This window comes from Triticum urartu, chromosome 1, assembly GCF_003073215.2.
Source record: "Triticum urartu cultivar G1812 chromosome 1, Tu2.1, whole genome shotgun sequence".
NCBI classification, from domain to species: domain Eukaryota; kingdom Viridiplantae; phylum Streptophyta; class Magnoliopsida; order Poales; family Poaceae; genus Triticum; species Triticum urartu.
The window spans coordinates 568959353-568973671 of NC_053022.1; the positions used below are offsets into that span (position 1 = coordinate 568959353).

Consider the following 14319-nt stretch of genomic DNA (forward strand, 5'->3'; position numbering starts at 1 on the left):
ATGGGAAGTTCACTATGTATTACTCCTTCTGTAAAAGATTATAAGACGTTTTAGAGACTTGACTCTAAAACGTCTTCTATTTGTTTACAGAGGAGTATCATTCTGCAAGACCTAACATTTCACCAGTTGAACAACGAAAGTCTCAATGTGCACATTGCAACAATTTACTATATAAAATAAGAAGTTCACTCTTCACGACGGGCTAGCGGCGGTTCTCTATCTGAAAAACTGAAGTGCGCCTTTTATAAGGTTCGATAGTTCCCGACACATGGGCATAAAGTAAATAAATAAGAAAACATCAACTTAAAAAACCATGATAATTCAGAACCACACACAGTAAAAGCCTACTTTGCAAAACTACGGCAGTATACCTGATAAGCGAAAGAAATGCACTCTTCAATACAGTTGTTCAGTATACAAAAAGTTGCTACCATAATTCAGTGTATAAAATACTATAGTAGTACAATACACACACATACACACAAACAAACAAACATGTTTTGGATCTTGGCCTCCCTGGAGGTCGAATTTTTGGAAATTTCAAATTTCAAAAATTTGGTTTTTAAAAAATCTGATTTTTTTTTGTTCAAGTAAACAAGGATGTGAGGTGTATGTGTAAAGTTTCAGGGTGAAATACGTTGAAATGCGACCTATAAAAAGACAAATTCATGGTCTAGGAGGATGAATACTATCATGTGTTAAAAAGCCCTAGATTTGTTCTTTTTGCACAGCCCTCAATTCAACGTATTTCATCCTGGAAATTTACACACTTGAGTATTATGCCTTTATCTATATCTATATTTATAATTTTAGAACCTTTTGAAATATAAAAATATGAATTTTCATGAATTTTGAATTTTGCATTTGGAGGCCTTCATGCATGGAGGTCGGCCTCCAAAAGAAATTGCTCTTTATTTATGGATTAAGGTACGTATATATCTCATGGTGTATCTAATGTTATGAATTTGTTTTCTTGATGTAAATACTTTTATCTATAAACTTGATTAAAGTTTGAACTTTTTTTTACATCAAAAGGTCCATATACAATATATATATTAGGAAATGGAGTGAGTACTCTTTTTCTTCCATTTATCCGTGACAAGACCATATTTATCTGCACAACCCCGTGAGTGCGTGCAGTGATGATGAACTACTGTGGGACTCAACCTAAAGAGCGATGGGCCCACCCAGTAAAAAGGGCAAGGGCAAGTCAGTATTCGGTTGGTCATAGTGAAAGCAACTTAGCTAGTAACGTAACACATGCAAAGACAGATTTGCTTATGTAGCAAGTAGTTAATCAACAAAGAGATGATTGTGGTAACATAATATCTTACCATAACATAGCGCTTCCCAAAAGAAAATAAGTCTGTAAAGTAATAATAAAGCCAGCTATGACACTAGTGCTATGATACTTTACACTATAGAGATAGTAACTTATACTAGTGTCATATGCATGGGAAAATGCGCAGGAGCTCATGGGTGCTCCACACCCCTATACGGATATTAAACCAAAAATACCAAAAAATTTCAAAAAAAATCTGAAATTCAGGTATATCAAACCTAGGTTCCCAATCTACTCCCGTGTGAAGTTCGTGAAAAAATACCAGAAAACGTATCCATGAAGAAGAAAATATTGTCCGAACAAAAACCATCCAAACAATTTTTTCTATACATAGGATTTTTTTACTTTTTTTGCCACAAATACGTTTCTTTGTATTTTTCACGAAATTTCACGCGGTAGTAGATCGGGAAGCTAGGTTTGATATCCCAAAATTCCCAAGGAAAAAAAAAATCAAATTTCTTAGTATTTTTTTTTGGATTTGTGTTCGTATAGGGGTGTGGAGTATCCGGGTGCTACAAATTCACTTCCCATATGCGAAACACTAATATAAGTTCCTCTTCACTATGACCAGCCTTCGCATCGAGTTATATAGTATTTTTTATACTTTCATGATTGGAGATGAATAAATTTGAAGTTTCTCGTGCAAAAAAAGTCTCTGGCAGTCAACCAAAATGCCAATGGTTTCGAGCCATTTGACGTCAGTCCTCACCGGTGCTCCGTTGATTCCTGGCAGCGGCCGGAGGACAAGCGGCTGCAACAGGTGACTTGTTACCGAAACAAAGAGCAGACGCCCACGCACGCGCTTGGATACACGTGTGGGAGTATGTTCAGTTCTATCATTTTTTTTTGTTTTTATACTTCAAGTTTTGGGGACACAGAGGTGCATGAACGAGCACATATAAAGCCCGTAGGCCTTTGCCGGGAAAGTTTTGTCAAGAATTTTACACGTGTCATCGGGAGCTTCGCTACACTTACGTAATTTTTTATGTAAACTCCTTACGAAATCATCGTGGCATCTGATGATTTGTTCCTAGATGGAAATCAGAAGGGCGGGGCCCACACTTAAAATCAGGAGGGGCGGAGGGATTAGCGGAAGGTTTACGTAACAAGCCCGTAAGCGTACGTAGGTGTAGAATTATTCTGTCATCGGTCAAGGACACGCACGTACGCACGCCCTGGAACGAAGGTGGTGACGGGAGATCTAATCTCTCCGAAGCCGAGAGATCGTGCTCTGCTCTTGTGCTTCTGTTGCGTCAATCTCGTGGCGGTACTCTGCATACTTCGTTGATCCATTAACTCGAGCCATGGCAACTCAATGCCCTTCCACATCTAGTTTACTTGTCTGTTACACTTTTTTTGGGGGGGTTTCGGCCAACTATTAGGAAATTCTATATGCACCTATGTACGCTCACGGACACACGACACAGGCGCACCCCCGCGAAGGAAATCCAATGGAGATTGTGTGCTCAGTTCTCGCAGCTCCGTTGCATGAACCTCGTGGTGGTACATGCATTGCACACTACACAATTATCGCAGATTCAACAAGGACGCGTTTGATTACCTGCATCATTTTTTACCTCCTTGCATCTATGAGTCAGTTGGATCTGACTAAGCAGATGCAAGCCAGAAATCATGATGTGGATGTTGTTTGGTAGCCTGCATTAGGAGAGCAAATTTTGTCTAAGGTTTGGTGGCCTGCATTGGCTGGCCTGATGCAACTACATGGTGTTGGTTGTTTACACTGGACATGACTAGCAAATGTGCACATGCATTGCGATGGGAGAAACACGTCTCTTGCGGTCTATCTGTGTTGTCACTTCTCCTTTTCGTCATTATCATAGATGGTGGTCACGTTGTTCAAATATTAACAACGAACGTGCTCAATCTCGATGTAATTACTTTGATCATCACACTCTAGCACGCCACTTTCACGAGCCCCTTGTGCATCGACCTATAATTCTATAGAACACCGCCCATACTCCCTTCATTTCAAAATATAGTGCACCCGCGCTTCCCGAGGTATATGCCAAAGGAACAAACATGAACATGTCAATATATGCCAAAGGATGGCGGGGACGACGGCGACTACTCGGCGTTCATGTCAATATATTTGTTATGTACCGCCGAACATGTCAATATATGCCAAAATTTGCCGAAATTTTAGCCGTGTTTAATCAAACTTCGCCGAACTTTTTTTTGAATAAATTATACACATCTGAGGGCGGCCCTGAGGCCGGCGACTGAAAACCAACTCGCCTCCAGAATCTTTTTTTACGCCGGCTCACCCTCAGGCGACGATTTTAGGCGTCCCCTGAAAGGCCAACGGCTAGAGATGCTCTAAGAGGAGACGCCCACGCGCCCTTGGACACACAAGCCTCGTCACAGGTCCTCCCTTTGTTTTCACTTGCAGCTCCGTGGATCCAGAGGTGCATGAACGAACACATAATGCCGCCCGGAGGCCTGTGCTGCAGGGAAAGTTATGTTAAGAATTTTACACATGTCACCGGTCACATACACCCGGGAACGAAAGCAGTGACAAGAGATCTTGTCTCCCCGAAGCCGAGAGATTGTGCTCTGCTCTCGCGCCTCTGTTGCGTGAATCTCGTCGTGGTACAACGTATATGCACCGGATACCTCATAGATTCAGTAACCAGGTCCATGGCAATTTCCCTTCCACATCCAGTTCTACTTGTTTTTTACTCTCTCTTGCCTTTGCGGCGTTGTACCAAGAAAACAGGGCATTTTCCATGCTGCTTTTGCTTTCCCATATCGCAGCGTTGCTAAATTTCGACGAGCATGCATGCATGGCCTATTTCCTTTCTTTTCGTGAGACATTGGTACCGTCCTGGTTCTATCCACTGTAGGAAGGTGTTCAACTAGTACTCCCTCGCAAAAAAAAAGGTGTTCAACTAGTACTCCTCCAATTTCATAATGTAGTGCATATAGTATATTTTTTAAACTGTTTTGCTAAATCACATCTAGATGTGCCATAAATATTGCATATCTAAGTCTTATGTCATTGATCTTATGTTGAGATTCGTGTGTATATTTTTTTCCTTTTTTAAAAAAGTCAAACTTTGTAAATTTTGATCAAAATTATAAAAAAATAATATCTACAACACCAAATTTATATAAAAAAAACTATATATAAAAAAAACGATTAATATATGTCCGCTGTAGGTGTTCAACTAGGACTCCCTCGGTCTCATGATATATCTAATGAAATGTATTTGGTATTTTAGATGTATATATGCATGGGCGAATCCACGTGAAGGACCGTCGGGGCAAATGCCCCCACTCGATTTTGAAGCCCACTTGTACTAGGCCTGCAATATAATGCAGCACTCCCACTCAGCCCATGGCCTTTGCCCCCACTCCTTCCTCCAAAGCCCATATATAAGAAATAAGCCCATCCTATCAGCCCACTAGGGGTTCCTGGTCACGTGCTAGGCCTGCAAGGCTACATCCGAGAAAGCCCATCCTCTCTTTGGGGAAAGACGACATTAGTCTGAAGGTGAACATATCGGAAAAGGGCGGTTCAGCATGCCATCCATGGGTCGACACGTCAATGGGAGATACATTCATTCAATGACCCACCGATTACACACAAGGTAACTCACCGACAACGTATTCTCCATTTTACAGCAGTTACCCTCCCGTTCTCCATTTGATACGGTTCTCTATTTTCTTATCTCCTTGCAAAGACGGGGAACCTGGTTTCAGCGATTGCGAACTGGCATGCCTCCACACTGCAAAAGGCAGCAGTGTTCGTGGCCGGCGGAGTCTTGGTGGTCGGATGGATCATGTACTGTTGGTGGTTCTGGCCCCGGCAAGATGTAGCCCACGACATAGAGGCCGCTGACGGGCACGCCTCGCCCCCGCCGATGCCAAGGGACATCCAAATGGTACGCGTTCCCCCCTCGCCCCCATCGTGTGCTGCTATTGACGGCAGCGCACAGTCGGGGACAGGGGAGAATCCACGTGAAGGACTGTGGGGGCAAATGGCAAATGCCCGCACTCAATTTTGAAAACCACTTGTACTAGGCCTGCAAAATAATGCAGCGCACCACTCAGCCCATATATAAGAAATAAAGCCCATCCTGTGAGCCCACCAGGGGTTCCATGTCACGTACTAGGCCTGCATGGCTACATCCGAGAAAGACAAAATGATGTCTGGAAAGAATCGAAACCCTCGAGATGGGAGTCAAACTAATCGCCGCTCGTTGCCCTGACTACGCGAGGTGCCCTACTCAGACTACCGACAGTGGGAGTAATATAGATAGTAACATCACACTTATCTAGACAAAATGGATGATGTGGCATGTAATTAATGAAGAAAGAGAGGCATGCGATAACATAGCTAGTTACTGTAACATCACACATATCAATAAAAGATGAGTCTACAACCTAATAAATGAAGTGATGTATAACACAACACATATGTTACTACCCACTATGGAGATGATAATATAGACTAGTAACATATGCATGTTACTACTCTAAGTTACTCCCCGTTATGACTAGTCTCAGCTTGCCTCTAGCAATATCCGTCGACGTGCGCCATTCACGTTGGCCGGCCGGCCCGCACTGTCCTCCTCTGGTTCTTGAAATTTAATTTGAAAATCGCTTCGGCGTTGTTTGCCCGTTAACGGACCACCGTAAGCCCTGGAGTTAACTATTCTTTATTATCTGTCTCTTCTTATTTCTAGATTCTTGTGCTTTTCCAATTACATGGTAGAAACTGGGTTAAGCTTTATTTTATTAAAATATCAAACATGAGTATAATGCACCAATCGATTGAATCTAGGTTCACATAAAAATTGTATGAAAATAAGTTTGAGCATGTTAGATTATAAAGAAATATATACAATTGTTTTGTCTTCGGGTATGCCTTTGATTTAATGTCTCAACTATTTGACATTGGTGTCAATGCATATGGAGATACTTGTGTTGCAAAATCTACAACGGTCATGCCTGAACTGAAATAGTCATTTTCTTAAATAGTGAATTTACTTTGACTTTTGGAACAAACTGCCATATTCTCTGTGATGAAATTATCTTATATGGAACTTTGTGATTTCGCTTCTTAGTATCGACATGCCTGTTTCTGTGATGTAAATGATCTAGCCATAAGTGAACACCTTTCCTGAGAAGAAAAGTTTCTACACATCATTGCCCCCATTTGTTTTTCATCCTGGCTCCGCCCCTGTGTATATGTTTTTCTCTACAAACTTGATCAAAGTTAGTAAAGTCTGACTTTTCAAATTATTTATACACACTACATTATGAAACAAAGGGAGTACTAAACAATGAGTTTGTACTTTGTACCCGGACTATCAACTCTCCACTGTTTGCAATCCGGTTCTTGGATCACGCTGACGCATGTTACAGGCTACTAGTCATTGGGATTTCAGCCAACTGTTACGTACGTGGTCATTCCATTGCCGCCCGGAGAAGCATCAAGAAACTCTCTCAGAAAAAAGAAAATTCCCTAAAAAAAATTCCATGTATACCTACGGTCACGGACACATGGCACAGGCGCACGCCCCGGGAAAGAAATCCAAAGGAGATTGTGTGCTCAGTTCTCACGGCTCTCGTTTCATGAACCTCGTGGTGGTACATGCACTGGACACTTCACAATTATCGCAGATTTAACAACCGTATCCATGGTTCTCTTGATCTTCTACTCTGTTTGCCTTTGCGGCGTTGTGCCGTCGAGAAAGAAGCCTTTTTTATACTATGTATATGTTGCTTTTGCTTTCCCAAAGCTTTTTTTTTTGAAAAACTTTCAATATATTCTCTTCAATCATGGCAGTATAACAAACACTAAAAATAAAAATTACATCCAGATCCGTAGACCACCCAGCGACGACTACAAGCACCGAAGCGAGGCGAAGGCGCGCCACCGTCATCGCCCCTCCATCGCTGGAGCCGGGCACAACTTGTTGTAGTAGATAGTCGGAAAATCGTCGTGCTAAGGCCCCATAGGACCAGCACCCCAGAACAGCAACCGCCGCCGATGAAAAATAACGTAGATCGGAAGGATCCAAACCGAAGACACACGGACGTGGAGGAACAACGACGAGATCCGAGCAAATCCACCAAAGATAGATCAGCCGGAGACACACCTCCATACGCCCACCAATGATGCTAGACGCACCGCCGGAACGAGGACTCGGCGGGGAGACCTTTATTCCATCTTCAGAAAGCCGCCGTCGTCTCGTCTTCCTGAATAGGACACAAACCCTAACAAGATTGAAAAAGACGATTAAAAACGGAGCCCTCCCGCCGGTCCTTGCCAGGATGCACCGCGCCTCCATGGCCCTAGGGCCACCGAAGACGAGGCGGACCTGCGCCGGCGCCGGCAAGAGGCACGAAACCTAACTTTTTTTCTTGGAGGAGAAGGAGGAGGCAAACCCCTGACTCTAGGTACGTGATAGGTATGACATCTTTCGTATGCGCCTGAGTTTTCGCTCACACAAACTATCCATGGCGTGCGTAGCACATCGATCGACTACTGTGCAGTTTTCTTTTTCCTCTTGAGAAAGGCCGCATGCCCATGCCATGTTTCTTCTCTTTAGGGGTTTGATACGGTGCTGACGGGCGGAGCCAGAAAATTTGGCCATTGGGTTCACTCCATGGCTCATTGTGAGAAGTTGGTATTAATATGTGAAGTGTAAAGTCTAATTTTGCATTATGTTACAACAAAATTATGACACCCGAAAACAACATAATGAATAGAAATACGGCATCACATATCACATATTGTGTTGCATTAAAAACTGAATAGTGCAAGAATACCGATTCAATAAAATTATAAAATCACTTGTTTACATATTATGAGTAGTATTAAATAACTTTGTAGCTCCAGGTGTAGCTTCTTATCTTCGTGGAACATTGAAAATGTGACAAGTTAGTTTGATGTTATCTTTGCAAAATAATTTGTAATTTCCTTAAATATCTATACATACAGTTTTTTGGAGCATTCTCAAGAACTACATTCCATATAGCTTCATTTTGGTTTTTTGGAGCCTATCCTCTGCAAAATAATGGGTGACCTTCGTGTGCCTATATCACTATCTGGATCTGATGACCGAGTTCTCCTTCAATAATACTACTCCATATCCTAGATCAATCAAAGTCCATGGAGAAAAATAAATCAAAAAACTAGGGCAAAAAAATCACTGCTATTAGAATAGATAGAACATCCACAAGAGAGGGGATATGGGCATATGGCGATGTCATCTAATTACCTCGGTCTGCAGGGGGCTGCTTTCCGACGTTATTGCTGGGTGTGAGCGCTGGCGTGCGGCGGCCGAGGCCGAACAGGCGAGAGGTGGAAATTGGAGAAACGAACAGACCCAGGCGTGCCGTGTGCGGCTGCGAGCGTATATACAGGCTGCGTCCGTACTCATTTGCTTTGCTCCTGGGTTTTTGCCTTTTGGGCCCTTTGTTTACCTATCCACGTGATGTGATGTGTAATTTGATGGTGTCAGCCAAGATTTTTTAATGGGTTCATATCACGCAAATACGTACCCACATGGACGTATCAGCTAATAGTTGTTGGGTTCACTTGAACCCAACGCGTCTACGCTGGCTCCACCGTTGGGTGCTGATTGCCCATCATAGGTGGTCAACTAGACAACTACTAACATACACTCTACATATTGCTCATAAAGACATCTCCAACGCTGACCTCTAAATCGGACACCGTATCTGTCTGGACAGTGATCGGGAGACGGCCATCTGAGTGTGACCCCCTACATTTCAAACCAAATTTCAGTAAATCAGAAGAATTACATGCAAATCGGATGATTTTTCATATAAACCGAAGCACATTCATTACGTTCTTGACATTTTTCAGTAAAAAAGTACGACCAGACCTAAACCTAGCCTGCGGCTGCGCCCATCCTCCAAGTATCCATGTCCGGCGAGGATGAGACCCGTGAAGTGAAGGTGTGGTCGCTGGCAAGGAAGAGTAGGGCATGGGACACGAACCGCCCACTTGGGACACGAGGCCCCGCCTCCTCCCATGAACTACTCCCCCTCGGTTTGGGAAGGTTCTAGAAGCTTCCTAGAGAAGGGTTTTTTCCTTTCGGGTTTTTCTCCTTTTCTTTTTGTTTTTCCTTTATATTTTTAGTTTTTATTTTTTTTCATTTTCGATTTTTATTTTTTTGTTTTTTATTTAAAAATTTCCTGAACATTTTTTTAAATCAGTAAACTTTTTCAAATCTGGATGAACATTATCTGAATTCAAAATTTGTTCATTGAATTAAAAAAATCATCAAATTCAAAAAAGTTTCACCATTTTTTAAAAAACTCCTTATTTTTGTAAAGAATCTTAAAATTCATAACAATGTTCATTGAATTTAAATTTTGTTCATGAAATACCATGAATGTTCATTTAATGTCAAAACATATTCACCATATTTCAAAAAATGTTCAATTTTCTGAATTTGTGAATATGTTTTAAATTCGTGAACATGTATTGCTTCATTAAAAAATTTGAAATTCCACAAATTATTTTGAAATCTCACACTTTTTTAAAGAAGCAATAAACAAAAATATAAAACAAAAGAAAGGTAAAAAAACAGGGGAGCCCCGCACCTGGGCCGGCCTGACCTTGAGCGTGGGAGTTTGAGCCTTGAGGTGACGCATGCAGGGGGCTCTCTTGGGATTTTTATTATTATATTTATGTACGCGTTTTATGGATTTTCGATTTTTGCTCGGTTTTCCCTAAGTTTTTGGGGGAAATTTGAAGTTTGTGTATTATTATTTAGGAAATTTGCAGTTACGTGATTTGAGATTTTAGGAAATTTGAAGTTTGTGTAATTACGTGGTTTTGGGGGGGAATTTGAAGTTTGGGGAGAAAAAACCACGTAAAAGGTTTCCGAGATGCACAATTATTTAGGGAAAAATTTTAAGTTCTTTATTTTTACGTGGTTTTTCTCGAATTTCCAAAATTAAAAACTTCACGAAATTAAAAAATATCTGTGAATTTTAAAAAAATCACATATTGAAAACACTGTTCACAAAGTGAAACAATGTTTAAGAATTGAAAAAAGTCCATGAATTCCCAAAAATCATGTATTCACAAATGTAAAGATCAAAAAATAGTTTGCGAATATGAAAAATGTGCATGAATTTTAAGACGTTTGTGTATTTGTTGTGTATATTTACTACTCGTGCATGCATAGATCTACTTCTGCAAAAGCCACAATTGTGCATCTCGGAAAGGGGACAACGCATTTGTTTTCTTCCACGAGAGGAACAAATTTTATTCTCCCAAAGGCACAATTTTGCTTCCTAAGAGAGGTAAAGTTGTGCCTCTCAGAAAACTAAAAATTAATATGTCTTTTTTTTTCTTCCGCGAGAGGCACAGGTTTTTTTCTTCCGCGAGAGGCACAGATTTTCTTCGCATGAAGGCACATATTTGTTTTCGCGAGAGGCATAGTTGTGCCTTTAGGAAATGGAAAAAAATGGTGAAAAAATTATGCTTCCGGCTTGAATTTGTTTCTTCCATTTTTTCTTATGGAAAAAAGCTCGTTAAAACCTATTAACATGATATCTAGTTTCAAAGATGTCGACGCACGGTGAAAATAGTTCACGATTAGGATGCACGGTTTAAGTGATAAAACGTTTTGAATAAATAAATATAAAAAAACTCATAGGTTGCGAGAAGTGACGCACCTGTAGTGCACCACTTGTCACAAGCTAGGATGGTGTTAGTGACCTTTACAAAGGGTGCCCCTAATTTGTGTTTTGTGATAGCGTATTTTCAGCTGCTATGTCCGGGGTGCTAATGTGTGTGTCGTTCACGTACCTGCGCGACATGGCCATGGCCCAGCAAGCGCAAGCAGATGTAGCGAGATAATTGAACGCCCATTTTCTTTCTGTTTTCGTTATTTTGACCTTTTTATTTTTCTCAGATTTTTGGTTTTTCAAAAAATAAATAAGGAATACAGGAATAGGTTGAGAATTCAAAACAATTCAAGAATACAAGAATTGCTAGTTAATTCATAAAATGATCATGATTTTGTTTTATTTTTATTAATTAAAAAATGTTGAGAAAATAGAAAATTAAAAACTTTAAAATATTCCTAAATAAAAAACTTAACGAAATTAAAAAAATATCCGTGAATTTCAATTTTATTATCGAATTTAAAATAATGTTCACAAATTCGATTTTTTTAAAGAATTGGAAAACGTCCTGGAATTTCAAAAAATCATGTATTCACACACGTAAAGATCAAAAAATTGTTCGTGAATATGAAAAATGTGCATGAATTTTAAGAAGTTTGTGTATTTGAATAATATTTTCCAGTTTGAAGAAGTATATAAAAAATGTGCATGAATATTTTTTAATATTGCCTTGGTGCACTGGTTCAATTGTATAAATTTCTTTGTATGGATCTTTAGAAATTAGTCCCTCTGTTTCTAAATATAAGTCCTCTTAAAGATTTTAAAGCATGTATATAAACATATTTTTACAGTGTAGATTCATTCATTTTTTTATATGTAGTCTGTATTGAAATCTTTAAAATGACTAATATTTAGGAATCGGAGGAAGTAGACAATACTATAAGCATTGCTGCAGGAATTGGTTGCGCTGCCAAGAAATGTTTGGGAGGATTGATCATACAGGGATTACTCAGCCGGAAGTTAGAATAAATGTTCAACATATTACTGCAAGTAACGAAAACAAAGATGGTGTCAGATTCGTCTCACGGGGCAGGGAGGGTTTGGATGACCGAAAAGAGAAACTGCTAGTACGAACAGAGTAGCGGCACATGCTCGCTTGCTTGTGCATTGAGATGATGTCAGCGGCCGAACTCCGCCACACATGAAGGGGAGCCAGCGACGACGACGACCGCGGACACGTGCAGCACGACGCGGCACCGCATGACAACGCGCACCGTGCGCCGCCCGTAGAGCCCGCCGAGCACGCTCACCTTGCCGTCCATGGCCGTGCGGCTGGTGAGCCACACCTCGCCGCGGCCGAACAGCACCTCCCCGACCACGGCTGGGGCGACCCTGTCGACGAACACGTCCATGCTGCCGCGCACTCGGCTGGCACTCCGTGCCGACGACTCCCCTGGCGGCGCGCTCCCGAGGCCCACGCGGTCCGGCACGCCGTCCAGGAAGATCTCCGTCGTGCTAGCTCCGAAGCGCATGGACGCGTAGTTTGGGTTCCGGATCATGATCCAAGCGGCCAGCGTCGCGTTGATCCGCAGCGGCGGGCGGCCGTCGGGAACCGCCGCGAACCCCACGTGGAAGCGCTCCACGGTGACGGAGTCCATGGTCAGGTCAGGGTCCCGGACCCGCAGCACGGTGAGCGACAGGACGAGGATCACCACGGCGGCCAACGCGGCGAGCGCGGCCAGGCCGCAGCACGCGCACCGCAGAAGCCGGGTCCGGTGGGCAGGAGCAGGACTCGCCGCATCGCCGGCATGCCCGTCCTCGGTGTCGGCGTGGACGACGGCCTTGGACTTAGTCTTGGCCTTGGCGCCGTCATAGAGGACGGCGGGCTCGGAGGAACCTTTCTTGCTGGGTTTCGTGGGCGTGGCGTCCGCCATGAGTTGTGTGTCGTGTGTGCCGTGTGTGGCGTGGCATGGCACCGGGCCACTGGCGAAGTGGGAATAGCCGCCGGGCTCGAACGGCGGGGCGGTTGGGCGCTGGGGGATTTATGGCGGGTAGCCGTCGCAGGCGGCTGGTGCAATTGATCTGGTGGTTGGAGGTCGCACTCGGGACGCCGTTTTCGTATGGCGAGCTTGAATTCGGTCAATGAGTGCGGTGGACACTGCTAACCGCTCGCGTCGCTGCAGTCGACGGGTTGACATGGACACGACCAGTACGTTCATGACTGAGCTGCTTTGCGCTCCCTGAGAGGGGCAGCCCAACTGAGAGCACGAAATTCATCCTCGGCCTTGCTTCTCGCATTTACTTCAAATTTTGGACACCCCTCAAAAACAAAACTTCAAATTTTGGACCAAGCTGCTCTGCGCTCCCTTACACTGACGCGCCCAGACGGACGCGGCCCATAACTGATCTTTCCATTAGATTTTTCTTCTTTCATTCAGATGTATTTTTTACTACTCTACTTTTAAAATTTTAAATTCATTTATATTTCGAAATATTATAAATACATATATATTAAAATTTAATTTACTTCAAATTTTAAAAGCGCTCGTTACGCATTTACAAAAAGTTCAAGCAGTGTAAAAAATGTTTGTTCTCAGAAATCTTAGAAATTTTTGTATCATTAAAAATATGTTTCTGACATTTAAAATATGAAAAAATAATTAGAAAGTTTCTTCATGACATTTCAAACAATTAAAATTGTGAAAATTTCTTCTAATGGGTTATAAAAAGTATTCATGTCATTCAAAAACATTATTCATCACATTCAAAATATTCATGCATTTCAAATATATGTTAATACTCCCTACGTCCGGAAATACTTGTCATCAAAATGGATAAAAGGAGATGTATCTAGACGTATTTTAGTTCAAGATACATCTCTCTTTATCCATTTTGATGACAAGTATTTTGGGACGGAGGGAGTACCATTATTAAAAATATATTATACAATGTAAAAGATGCTCACATAATTCAATAGAAATTTTCTGACACCTAAAAAATGTTTGCACATTTTTAAGAACTACTCATGAAGTTTATGATTAATATTAAGTACATGTCCAAATATTTTAACCATTTATTCAAAAAATATCGAATCTGCACTTAAAAATATCAAATGTGTATCTAAAAAAGAAACAAAGAAAACCAAAGTAACTAAAAGAAACAAAGAAAACCAAAGTACAATGAAAAATGAAAGAAATCATTTTTCAAGAACAAATGAAAACCAAACTTATAACAATGAAAAAAGAAAAACGGAACTGATGAAGAAAAACCAAAAAATGAAATCAAAGGAAAAATAGAGAAAATAAAAAACCTAGTAAAAACAAAAAACGAATTGG

The 14319-nt window shown here is 41.5% G+C and overlaps 1 protein-coding gene across 1 annotated transcript; it reads right to left on the reverse strand.

Moving 5' to 3' along the window:
- Nucleotides 1–12004: 12004 nt before the first annotated feature.
- Nucleotides 12005–13011, reverse strand: LOC125540011. Its single transcript, XM_048703579.1, has one exon. The coding sequence runs from the start codon at nucleotides 12916–12918 to the stop codon at nucleotides 12163–12165; it is 756 nt and encodes a 251-aa protein (XP_048559536.1). The 5' UTR covers nucleotides 12919–13011; the 3' UTR covers nucleotides 12005–12162.
- Nucleotides 13012–14319: the final 1308 nt, after the last annotated feature.

Bases quoted from the DNA above. Each gene is read 5' to 3' on its own strand.
- LOC125540011 (XM_048703579.1), bottom strand. From the start codon at position 12,918: ATGGCGGACGCCACGCCCACGAAACCCAGCAAGAAAGGTTCCTCCGAG.